General features: G+C 42.3%; 1 protein-coding gene across 1 annotated transcript in view; it reads right to left on the bottom strand.

The window, feature by feature from the left end:
- LOC100542279 (thrombospondin type-1 domain-containing protein 7B-like) overlaps window positions 1-12,967 on the bottom strand; it is a 33,624-nt gene continuing 20,657 nt past the window's right edge. The window contains exons 8-14 of the mRNA XM_010714098.2: window positions 9,756-9,915; window positions 9,251-9,424; window positions 8,171-8,266; window positions 6,969-7,051; window positions 5,243-5,435; window positions 1,884-1,971; window positions 1-375 (exon numbers count right to left, since the gene is read on the bottom strand). Coding sequence (XP_010712400.2) covers window positions 327-375; window positions 1,884-1,971; window positions 5,243-5,435; window positions 6,969-7,051; window positions 8,171-8,266; window positions 9,251-9,424; window positions 9,756-9,915 — 843 coding nt within the window. The 3' untranslated portion in view covers window positions 1-326. The remainder of the gene's footprint in view (window positions 376-1,883; window positions 1,972-5,242; window positions 5,436-6,968; window positions 7,052-8,170; window positions 8,267-9,250; window positions 9,425-9,755; window positions 9,916-12,967) is intronic.

Genomic DNA, 12,967 nt, shown 5'->3' with positions numbered 1-12,967 from the left:
CTTTTTTTTTGGACCAATTCCATTTGATGTTGGTAGACTTTCTTATTTTAATTCCCATTGCTCAACAGGAAGAGATGCATTTTCCAGTTTCTTCAGGAAAGTTTCACAAGATCCAAGACTTTGACTCCATTATTTTTCTTTTGTAACGAGGTGGCAAAATTTTAAGCTTGCAGTATTTCCGTTCTGCCCGATTATTACACATCAGGAGATTCCTCAAAAAACTGAGAAGTCTGAGAGTTACAAAAAGAAAGTGGTTAAGGCAGTCGATGTCTACATTTGGATTTCTTTTCTATGTTACATGTCAATGTCTCCATCATAGGCTAAGGTTAGAGGCTTCTGTTGTGGAGGAGTGCTTTGATGCTGCTTGCTTTTTTGCTGCAAGAAGAATAAAAATATTTCAGGAGGCAAAAAACGTGAACAGTAATACTGTGTGAAGCTCAAACACACCAACATAAAAAACAAACTTCAACATAAAAATCAGCTTCCCACACTGGCTATTTCAGTTTGCAACCAGGTGACATGGCAGCATGGAGGCTTCTTCCAAGAAAGCTGGCCTGGAGCTACTTGTGTGTTATTCCATGGGTGGTGTGGACACGCAGCCTGCCGAGAAAGGGCAGCTCAGTGTGCAGCCAGCAGTGCTTATCATCTGGAGAGGAAATCAAACACATTTGTCTCTGGTGTCTTCTCACAGATGATAAAACAAAGAACACCTCACAGAAAAAAATGAAACATGAGCTGCCTAGACCTGGGATATTCCTATTCTTTTCCTTGAAACAACAGTAATTATTACTGAGAAATACATTTCCTCACTTCTGGTCTTCAAGTGATGGAGAAGCATGTAATGCTATTTTAAAAATCCTCAGTATGCTCCACTGAGCATGCTCCATTGCAGAGAATCAGTAGCTGTATGACTCAAAAAACACAGAAGCTACGCTCCAATGCACCATCCAAACACTGCTTTTAATTGACGAGAGAATGAGAGAAATAATGAGAGAGAATAAATTCTGGGTGAAATAGGGTAATGCTGTTGTTAGGACATGGTTGGACTCTGTCACCATGAAGCCTCCCATAAGATGTGCTGGTGCAGATCAGAGCTTCAGCATGCACAGTGCCCTATTTCTAACAGTGGCTGGAAACAGCAGCTTTGGACACAAAGCGTGCCTCCTCCTGAGGTATTCACTGCAAAAACCTATGTAGGGATTTCCTGAGTTAAGACATAGACCCAGAAAACCACGCTTAGCACCAAGAAAGCCACTCTCCCATTAACTGTTCTGCCATCTTCTACACCATTTATCTTTCTGGCTTGCACAGCCCCTGACAGCAGTAAGCTCACGAGGTAGTAATGCACAGTGTGAAAATAAAGATCTTTTGTTTATTTTAAACACTTCATCTGATGTCTCCTACTTCTTATATTGCACGAGATAAAGATTCCCCAGGCCCTTTTCCAACTCCATTCACGATTTCATAGTTCTCCACTGTATCAAACACCATTTTCCAGCTGAATGACCCCATTATTTTTGGCCTTTCCTTGAACAGGAAGTAGTTCCTTGATCCAATTGCCTTCCTTGCCTTTTTTCAGCTTTTTATTTTTATTTTTGTTTAAGAATCCAATAAACAGTAAGAAGCCATTCCTAATCCACCAGAATTCTGAATATATAGGTCCACTGATAACCAAAAGTAATTATTTCCCCGCATGACCACCACACGTCTTCACAATCATGTAGGTTAGTATCTGTAATGTGAAGAGTTTAAAATTGCTCTGAGGTAGGGGCCAAATGAGGGTAACTTGGTCTAATCCAAGTTCCATTCTTCCTTAATGCCTTAAGGATTAAATCTTAAAAACAAGTGAGCAAACAAAGCCCAAAACCCCATGCCACACTCACCACATCAGAAAGGATGTAAAAATCAGGAGGACTATGATGAGGAACCCGCTAGCTGATACTCCATACACCCACATCTTCAGCTTACCATCTGTTGGAAGATTGAAAAAAAGACAGAGAAAGAAAAAAGAAAACGTTTTGTTCTAAAGTAAATGAATTCTTCTCAAGAGGATAAGTAAAGAGGAAATACACAAGCAGAACTCATAGCATCACTGATGGGAAACACAACAGTGAGTTGCTGGGAAAAATCCATCAAAAATGTTTTTGATAGGAAAGACATTCCTGTAAAAATCAATTTTTTTGAACACACAATCTTAACTGTTTTAAGGACTTTAGATGCTTTTTGATGAAAGCTGAAAGGAACTCTTTGTGTCAGCTTTCCAGAGCAGCACTATTTCATAACCCACAGCCAGCCCGTACTTGTGGGTCACTTGGGGTAGGCATCAGCACGCCAAAGAGAACCAGCTGCTTAGAGCTGAAAAGTGCCTGGGCAACAAATGGGAATAAATTCAGCTTAGAGGAAGAACAAGGATAGGCTTTGTAATAGTAAGAGGGATGAAGCTGTGCCACAGGAAACATAACAAGCTTCCAAAAATTAGATAGGGCTGCCGACAGGGCTGCCTGGTCTGTCCCCATGCACTGGCAGAGGACTCACTCTACAATCCCTGCAAGAACCCCTCCACACACATTTCATCTCGAGTGTTGTGAAACACTTCCTTCTGATAGGAAGTCTCAATACATCTTACTGGGACAGGTTTTGAACTAAAGCTCTGCATTAATAATAATCATTTTTAAAAGATCAATATTTCTGCTTCTTGCTCAGTTCTGGCTGTAAAGAATTCCTGGTGGATGGACATGGTGGTATTTTCTCCACATAGCAGCAGTCGGAGCTGATTCATATCAACAGAGTTATTAATCCACACTGGAGGCAGAAATATGAGCCCTCTCCATGCCCACAGACATGGGCTGACCAAGACCATTTCCAGTGCACTCATGCAAGTGGGGACTTTCTGCATAAGACAGACGTGGAACCTATTTTTCATTTTATGTTGGAATGATCATTTTTTTCCAAAAGGAAACATATTTAATCTGATCCCATTTTTTTCCCGGTTTTGGTTATGGGTTCTTTTCCCTCTGGGCTTTTTAAGAAGTCTGAGTATTCCTCACAGACTTTCTCCTCTTTTCTAATCACTTGCAGCCTATCTTCCCCGTGAGAACTGCTCTGTTCATCATGTCAGGTTTTACTTCTCCTGATGTTCAGGTATGAAATTTACGGCCAAGAAACATTTAACAGCGCTGCAAAGGGTTTGTCACAGCAAGCACATGGCATCCCACCAGGTCTGCTATGAAGGCAGACAGGCTCTCCAGCTGCAACACGAAGGCACTGGACCACACCAATAATTTAAACAGTACTATTTAAAAAGTTTCTGTGTTGAACTCTGGCCTCCCAGAGCATGGCAAAGAATGGAAAAACAGCCTGATTCAAAATCAGTTCTGTGTGCTCCTGCACAGCATTTGAAAGAACAAAAACATCAAGACCCATTAAATCATTATAAAATTTGTGTTCCAAACCGTAACCAGGAAGGAAAACCACAAATTAAGTACAGAAAGGCACATATACTTCTAGTGACAGATACAAGTCCTTAGACATACACAAATGTCAAGGACTATAGCACTGAAGGATGATAAATGCCATCCATACAAGGGAGCACTCACCACAGTTTTGCTATCAAGAGCATAACTAGTAGGCAGCAGTGGTCTCCTGGTTCTGCTAGCACTAATTACTGCAATCTCCCAGATGAGTAAGCCTCAGAGCCTGTTTTAGGGCAGTAATTATATATTTTGTCAAGAGGGAAGACAAAGGGGAACAGTGTGAAGAGCACCAGCCTTGAGCTGGGTCTGAAGGGCACATAGAGACTGAAGAGAACCTACTGGATGGGTTGATGATACACTTAGCACATGTTGCATGTTCATTTACTTACCATACATTGTTGCTGTAACATTTATACTCTAATATTACATAACACTATGTTCTGTTGAAGCTCCTTAGTCCCTATCTCTGTCTTTTGTCCTGGTGGAGAACAGGCTCACAAACGCTGTGCTGAGGTCAAGCTCACCAAAAGGAAGCTTTGCAGCTTGGAAAGCTGATTAAAACAGGACTGCAGCATCCACCTACACCTCTCTCCCTTTTTCTAACCTCATAAAGTTATCAGCTGAAGATGTGACACCTAAGGAAGACAGCCCACAGAGGGCCACGGTTGCTGACAAAAAGGCGATTAACCCCAAACCTGTGACTCAAACAGCTGGTGAACTATGTGGGTTTCTGGATGATGAGTTTGGTCAAAAAACAGCCAACTTTAAAGGGCTGTGGACCAAGCTCTATTAGCTCTGAGACTGTCAACACAAAGGTTAACTACCGTATGCAAATCAAATATGTAAATGTAACATTCAACGTGCAATCACATATATCAGACAGAATTATGGTTCCCGGAATCCCTCAACAAAACCTTAAATTGCATGTTTTCTAAAATCTCATGTTCATTACAAGCTAATAGGAAATAAAGGCAATGTCAGAGAGCAGAAGACAGGGAGGATGGGACTACCAGGATATAGAGGCAATTGAAGTATTTCAGTAAAACTTGACTTATCTGATATTTTTGTTGCTTATTTTCAAGTTATATTTTCATATCATAAATTTAATATGCATAAATTAATTTTAGTCATAATCAAAATGGTGACCAGCTGTTACAGCTACTGCATAAGTCCTGTGCAGCAGCGAGGTGTGTTGCAGCCTGTGTGCCTGTTCCAGCTGGGAATGATGACAGACAAGCCAAAGATGTACTCAGGACTCACTGCTTGGGCACAGCAGCCTGCCTGCTTCTTGCTTGTTTTTTGTTCTCTCAGTGTCTTAACTTCAACAATTAAAACTCCAAACTCTATGCTTTCTACTGTATTTTTTCAAACACTTTTGAAATATGTCAAGAAACAACCCATGTTGTCTTTAATGAAGTCTCAAGCACTTTTTGCTCAGAATCTTCTGAAGTGCTACTTATGTCTTCCCTGGTCCAAATGCATTACTTACTGAAATATCACAGATAATTCCAAGCATCCCCCCAAACTGCATTTAAGTATACTTTTGCAAAATATTGTTGCTTCATTCTCTTTGCTATCTCCCAACATAATAGACTGTGATTACTCTGTACAGTCACAAAGGAATGCAAGATGACACATGAGTTAGAAACTGCGAGGCCGCTCTGCAGCTCCCGATGCAATCTCTGATGTTATGATCTACAAAGCTTGTATCTTTCTTCTGCAGAAACATTGTAAAGAAAATTTATTCCATTCATATTTAAGTTTTTCACCTGGATTAAAAGGTTGAATAGACCATCCTTTGAAAATGTCATGCATTTTGGAGTTGACGGGTTTATTTTTTCCAGCAATCGTCTTAACATCAGCCTTCTTATCTTCTAAACCTGGTACCTTCATGCAGTAATCCAGCAAACCATTTGATCTCATTATTTCTGTATATCCTCGCTCACAACCGCAGACTCCTCTCTAGGTGATAAAAGGGAATTCAATATTAAAACGTTAGTATCCTCTCACAGGACAACACAAATTGTATGTAAACTATCAAGAAACAGCAAGTTACATCATACACATGTAATTAGCAAGTTCACTGCCACCAAACCAAACAGGCCAGGAGCTGGTGCTGCAAACCCACCTCAGCTCAAACAGCCATAATATACTTGGGGAACTGGTTAAAAGAGTAATTACAGAGTAGCTCAATATGGAAACATTCTCATCCCAGCAGGCTTAATCATATGCATCTGTGGCCTGATCCAACTCCTCTTGTCAACAAAAAAAAATTAGCAGTGACCCTGATGGGCATTAGAAGAAATGAACGAAGAAACAATCCCAATTCAAACCCAACTCGCCAATCCAATCTATTTCTGCTCTAGTACTTCCCAGAGCTATCTATAATGAAGCATTGCCCCTCCGACCAAATATCTGCTACACTGGACCAGTGTAGGCAGTTTCTTCCAGAGGTTTCTTAGAATGTGGTGGTTCACTAAACAGATCCATTTCCTGGATGTCTAATTTAATGTAGCTTTTTTACATTGCATTTCTTTTCTAATTATCCTATAATTACAATGCCTGTGTGGAGGTCTGATATGCTCTGCACGATCCAAGCAGAAAACTGATTTACAGTATCTGTGATAAGAACTTAACCCTGACATCACGGTTTTTGCCACAGCCCCCCCACCTGTTGACAGACACAATCCTGAGCTTTTGGTGCAAAAGGTGAAGGATACCTCAATAGTTTTTACAGCTAAGAAATGCATGTCTACCCATCACTTCACAACAACCGTACCTGAGCTCGCATCCAGTGCTAATTCCTTCAATAATTCCTCCCACAAGATACTCAGATGAGACTGAGAGCTGTGGAAGCTAGTTTTAAAACAGAAATATCTACACCTCAGCTGTATCTGGCTACCTGAAGGTTTTATGCTGTCACAGCACTGACACGGAGGACAAGGAGAAGCCATTTTTGGTAGTTCTCAATCTAGACTTCAGTACCTACAGGAAGGGACATTTGTAACCTCAGAGGCAAATAGGAGACAGGCTGCAGATGCTCACCATTTCAGCAAGCAGTTCTGGCTTTGCTTTAGGGGTTACTGTGGAGGTAGTGGGATCAGGCTGCTACAGCTTCCTTGTACTTACAGGGGCCTCCTGCATCCATGCAGGAGCAGGAGAGCAAATGCACTTTTATCTCCTGGCTTACTAAAGTTTTAAACAGTCCACTTGCTATGCAGCAGTAGAACAGCATTCAATGAAAATTAGACCAGAAGGTTTCAAACTCTCCCCATGAAACAAAAGCAAAATTGTAACACTTTTACACTTATACACCTTTACTCATCCATGCAGAATTATGAAGCTTTTGGACTGAAATTCCTACTACTGCCTCGAGGTGGTACCATGGGCATACTAATCTCTTAGGTCCTAGAATGCATTTAACATTCATACAAAGGTAATGAAAAAGGTTTTGCAATGTTCACTCCTCAGCCACATTCTGCAGCAGCCAAGTACCTGGGTGCAGTAGGAGAAGGGTTTTCTGCATGCTGGGCTGCAGTGCTGAACTTCAGCAGGTTTGGTCTGAAGAGAACACCCTCCTGGAAAAGAAGTTACTTTCAAAACAGAAGAGTGCTTTTCAAAGAAAAGAGAAAAGGGCATGTTTTACAATATTTTTATTGGATCACTATACTGCAGGAAGTGGTTGCTTGCTTATTTTAAATGGCTAAGTACTAGACTACTGAACGCATTAGCATAATATCTGTAGGAATTGTATTAATTAATTTACTTTCACAAGGCAGGGAATTATTATCATACCCATCTTATTAATAGAGAAAAGAGATATACAGACTTAAGCAATTTGCCCCAGGCCACATAGGAAGTTGGGGACAGAATCGGGAATTAGATGCAGATCTTCTGTGTCCTCATTAATGTCTTATCTACATAAGAAGACATAATCCACATAACACCTTAGCCCATTCACACTAGGGAAACTCTGTGCTTCTATAGGAATAAAAAAGTGTTAATGAGTTCTTAACTACTTGGCAACCTTCGCACATAAAACTTTTGTATATTATCTTAACTACTCATTATAAATAGAACTAGATAACATTTTCATTCCTGCTCTCTCTTCATTCATCCTGTGCATACCAAGATAGATCCTGCAGATGTGCAAGCCCTATTACCTTTGCCAACCTCTTGTACAGCTTCAAAGTGCTGACCATGAATTTCACTTTTCATCCTGTGCAGGAGGAATTTGTAGGTCACAGCACCAGCAGGAATCTCACAGTCTGAGTGATCTGAGATTCCTGTCTATTGAATAGAAGAAGCATTACAGAAGCTGGGCTCTTTGCCATTGCATGTGATTTTCTCTTCCTCTCTCCACAGGCTTAGATAGGCCTGTTAGTACAGGCGCACTCATTTCTTCCTGTGGCCAATACAGCAGTCATAAAATTATAGAATCATTAAGAAAAGACTACTAAGATCATCTAGCCCAACAGTCAGTTAGGGTACTTCACCCACATGTCCTCATGCGATGACATGTGAGATGGTGACCTGACAGCAAGGCTGCTGAGTGCCCACCTTTCCTACACACAGCTCTAAACTGAAATCTCGGGGAAATCAGGAAGGAAAGCTCTCCAACTGCCCTCTGAACATGTGGTGCAGAAGAAGAAACACCTGGAAGAAGACTTTTAAGCCACGTGTGCTTTTGGACATACCTGTGACATTCACTCCATCTGAGCGCTGACACCACACTGTGCGCACACTGTCTCGCCAAAGGCTGGTTTTCCACAGGTATTCGTAACACCTCCCTCCTGCAACATCAATACAAGTCACACCCTCAGCAAGTTAGCTGATGATACGAAGTTGGGAGGATTGGCTGACACGCCTGAATACGCTGTGCTGCCATTCAGCGAGACCTGGACAGGCTGGAGAGCTGGGCAGTAAGAAACCGGATGAGGTTCAACAAAAGCAAGTGTAGGGTCTTACTAGGGAGGAATAATTGCATGCATCAATACAGGCTGGGGGATGAGCTGCTGGAGAGGAGCTCTGCAGAGAGGGACCTGGGCGTCCTGGTGGACGACAGGTTGGCCATGAGCCAGCAGTGTGCCCTCGTGGCCAAAACGGCCAATGGCATTCTGGGGTGCATTAAGAAGAGCGTGTCCAGCAGGTCGAGGGAGGTGATCCTCCCCCTCTACTCTGCCCTGGTAAGGCCTCATCTGGAGTACTGTGTCCAGTTCTGGGCTCCCCAGTACAAAAAAGACAGGGATCTCTTGGAAAGAGTCCAGCGGAGGGCCACAAAGATGGTGAAGAGCCTGGAGCATCTCCCCTATGAAGAAAGGCTAAGTGAACTGGGTCTGTTTAGCCTTGAGAAAAGATGACTGAGAGGGGACCTGATCCAGGTTTATAAATATCTGAGGTGTGGCGGCCATAGCGGTGAGGCCAGTCTCTTTTCAGTGGTACGTGGAGACAGGACGAGGGGAAACGGACATAAGCTGCAGCACAGGAAGTTTCGCACGAATGTGCGCAAGAACTTCTTCATGGTGAGGGTGACGGAGCACTGGAACAGGCTGCCCAGGGAGGTTGTGGAGTCTCCTTCTCTGGAGATATTCAAGTCTCGCCTGGACGCCTACCTGTGCGACCTGGTGTAGGGAACCTGCTTTGGCAGGGGGGTTGGTCTCGATGATCTCTAGAGGTCCCTTCCAACCCCTACAATTCTGTGATTCTGTGAAGTCAGCCTTCACTTTTTGATAAAACCAGAACAAGCTCTTGTGCGGGACAAACCCTGGCAAGGCTACCTGAGCAAGGCCGTGTTTCCACCACTTGTCCAGAGCAGCTCTCTGTGTTCTCAGCAGGCTGACCGATGAGCGCCCTGGAGCGAGCCTGCCGCCCCGCTGTTTCAAAGCTCCTGCCATCAATGCATGTGAGCTCGCAGGAGCTCCACTCTGACCACTCGGTCAGGTGGCAGTCACCTGCATGCAGAGAGAATAAATCACAGGTTTGCAAAAGGAATTGGCCCTAAAGGATTAAGGACAAGCTGAGTACAACGGCTTTAACAGCAAAATACCCAGTTTATCATCCAATGGTATGCATTATTCAGATTTTCTGCTTCATGAGAAATCTCATTTTCTCCAAAAAGAAAGTCTTTTTCAGGTGATCTAGAAACAGCAGACTGAGCATTTACCCGATCTGCTGAAGTACAAATTCTTACTGCAGCAGCTGACAGTGCTCAGCTATGCAAGCAACTCAGTCTCAGAAAGCTATTACAGACAGATACGTAGTGTGACTTTCAAAAGACTTTACCTGGGCAAGGCACAGAGCACGGTAACTGCAGTACACTCTCCTTCAAAGGTAGCTCACCACATAATGCGTTTTCTACTGGCTTGGATGTAGCAGAAACAGATGCATCATGCACTACACACGTGAGGTTGCGGATTTGCAATCCATCTCCACACTGTCCACCCTAGGAAGTGACAGAAAATAAAGAGACACCCATTGCTGCTGCTAGCAGACGGCAGAAGAAACACCCCCGACTCCACCTAAAAAGAACTCAAAGATATAAATCCAGTTTCTGGGCTGCAATAGTACCCTCAGTTATGGGAAAACAGATGGAGATCATCTCTGCACACAGCTCTACAGAAGCTCAGAGGCAATGGAACACGAAAAAGTGTGTTGCAGCCCAAGTGGGGAGAAGAGCACATAAATCCTTTCCTTTCCACATGTGGGAGATGTGGGAAGAAAGGAGTCACTGAGCAGATGGGGCAGAGCTCAGGCAGGTGCTTTCTCCGGCACAGCACTGGAAAAAAACAAATGTGAAGAGCACAACTTTAGGAATGCTGATCATTGCCCAGGCAGCAAAGCTCTTAGGAGAAGGTATTGTAAAAGCTGAATGCAGTCCTTGGGGTGAGCTCTCCATGTCTTTAGTTAGAGCTCGTGAATTTACTGATTCTTAAGGAATGCCCAGTTCAATAAACACCAAGATTTTTGGCTTCCCTGAAGAGGCCAACGGTAGAGCCCAGTCAAAAAGAAACGTGCATTTCCATTCACCTCCTCTGTTGATACAGCCCAATATGAGCTCTTAAATGGTTTAAAGTCAAACAGCAAAAACCCATCAACGCTTTTGACTAGGCTGCAAAGATTAGCATGTTATGTAATTTCTTAATTGTGCAGGGAGTCAGAGGTTCTGAAGTGGACACAGATCACCTGCTTTACTGAAATGCCACCTGAAGCAAACCACAGTCTGTTAGCACTGACCCTGGTGTGAACAAGCAATGGGAGGCTCCATGCAAGCCATTCCACACTCTTCAGCCCACTCCTGAAATACTCTGCCACACACCAAACTACTTGCTGAAGACTTCCTCTACCAGAAAATCAATATCATTTGGCTAACCTGATGATGAAGAGCTGAAGATGCTGTGAGAATTGATGCCCTGAGGCTATTTCTAGAGGCTGGAATTGTTTCATTTTTTTCTGAAAAACAGAGCTGCAGTGATGTCTGAGGTACACAACTTAAACCTGTGTGATGCTTTATGAATGTGTGTCTCAAGCCTTGTGGAAATGGCACTTTGCAAAATTCAGTAAATAAAGCTCAAGAAGAAGGATGAAACATTGCTTTTATATAACCAAGGGAAATGCTACTTTGAATCACTTGGCAGTAGATTCTTTTAAAATAATGGACTTCATCTATGGAACAGAATGGCTCCTACCAAGTGCATTTATTCAGCAGCGCGTTTGATAGCAGGAATCTCAAGAATATCTCTCCTGTAAACATGTGGTACCTTTTTCATTTTCTCCAGACCTCTTCTGTTGCTGACGCACAATGAAATGGAAATAGGGGCATAAATAGTTGGACTGAGAGTAGTTGCTTATCAAAAGCATCTTAGAGAAGCATTAGTGTAGATTTACCATATGCAGCCAGATTTCAAGTTTTTAACACTGTGTTTCATTTTAGTCGGTCTGTAACGTACTGTTCTAAATTACCGTTTCACCGCTGAAACCTCTATTGCAGCCTGAGATTAATGGTGTGTGAATAACTCATGCAGCTGTCAATTGGGTTAGAGTTCTTGGAAACTGCTGGTGGAAACAGAATGCGATGTGGAGAAAATTCCCCGGGGAAATGGGCACTAATCAAACTGCAGCCTGCGTGCAGCTCAAAAGTGGATCAAGGAATTACTGAAGATTACTGGAAAGGACAAAAAACTTTTAAAAGATACTTGTTCTTTTATAAACGGGACGTAAATATACAAGGATTTGTTGACACAACGATGTATGAATAGTCATACAGCGGCAGAGACATAAATATAAATAACATGGAAAGAATGCATTTTTTGGTAGTCTCCACTATAAAAGTTAGCGCGCCCTCAAAGCAACATTTTTCATTCTTCTATCAGGCAATATTGACAACACATTTGTTTAGGATAAAAAAAAAAAAAGAGAAACCATGGACTCTAAACCAACTCCAAACAAACGTGTTAGCTTTTTAACAGTGCCTTCCATTTGCTTGCTTTCACTCAAGACTAGAAATGCATTTTCACAATAAACTGAACACATTCAAAAGATAAGGTGTCGTACTGTCATTCACAGAGGAAAATGACAGTGGGCTTTTTTGATGTTTTTGGCAAGGTCATAAGCAATGCAGGAGCAATGCATTAACTTCCTTATCATCCTAAAAATTATTCACGTCCCCAAAATTATACATTTGAAGTCCGAATTAATCGGTGTGGAGTCAGTAGAAATTTGCTGCAGTAACGGCACAATGAGGACTCAGAGAGCAGCTGCTAATCAGAGGAGCACTGCTGAGGAAATGATCGAATATTCAAAACTTTGGGGACCAAATTTATACTGTAAGTACTCTTCCTTGGGAGGTGCAAGCTGAGGTCTGTCCATGTAGCAGCCACCTATAGCACGCCAACAGCACATGGACTCACAGTCCCAATGAGATGCTTTGTTGAAACGTGCCTTTAGGAAAGGTTCTCCCTTTTTAGCTTTTATTGGGATTCATACGTACCCACAATCATCTTAGGTAAAGAGCCAACTGGCCAATACTTTCACAGGTTGATGAGCATTTCATCAGGTAAAATTTTCCTTAATGAGAAAGCATTGTCTGAATATATTTAAGGAACCATCTTTTACAACACTTTAAATTAAAGAAGAGGTTCTTGGTCTTCTTATCAACGTTAGGCAGCTAGTTCTTGATAATATCCAGCTACTTGGCTTGTATTCCTTTAATGAAAAAATTATGAACACTGTCACCCACTACTAATTTCTATTTTCTAATTATTATATTTTTTACTAATCAATGTAAACACTTCAGCTCCCGTGGGAAAAAGACTGATGTAATGCAACCCTTTAAGATTATATGTATTGCCCATTTTCCGAGTTCCACATCCCTCTGAATGCAGCAGAAATGCCCATACCTACAGGACGGGTGCTCTTGGCATGGGGAATTGCCTGGGGAGCAGTGCACTGATTTACAGACTGTGAAAGCAAGCACTACAAAACACTTAGCAGGCTGT

This window comes from Meleagris gallopavo, chromosome 7 (assembly GCF_000146605.3).
Source record: "Meleagris gallopavo isolate NT-WF06-2002-E0010 breed Aviagen turkey brand Nicholas breeding stock chromosome 7, Turkey_5.1, whole genome shotgun sequence".
NCBI classification, from domain to species: Eukaryota; Metazoa; Chordata; class Aves; order Galliformes; family Phasianidae; genus Meleagris; species Meleagris gallopavo.
This window is presented reverse-complemented; position numbering and strand designations above follow the sequence as displayed.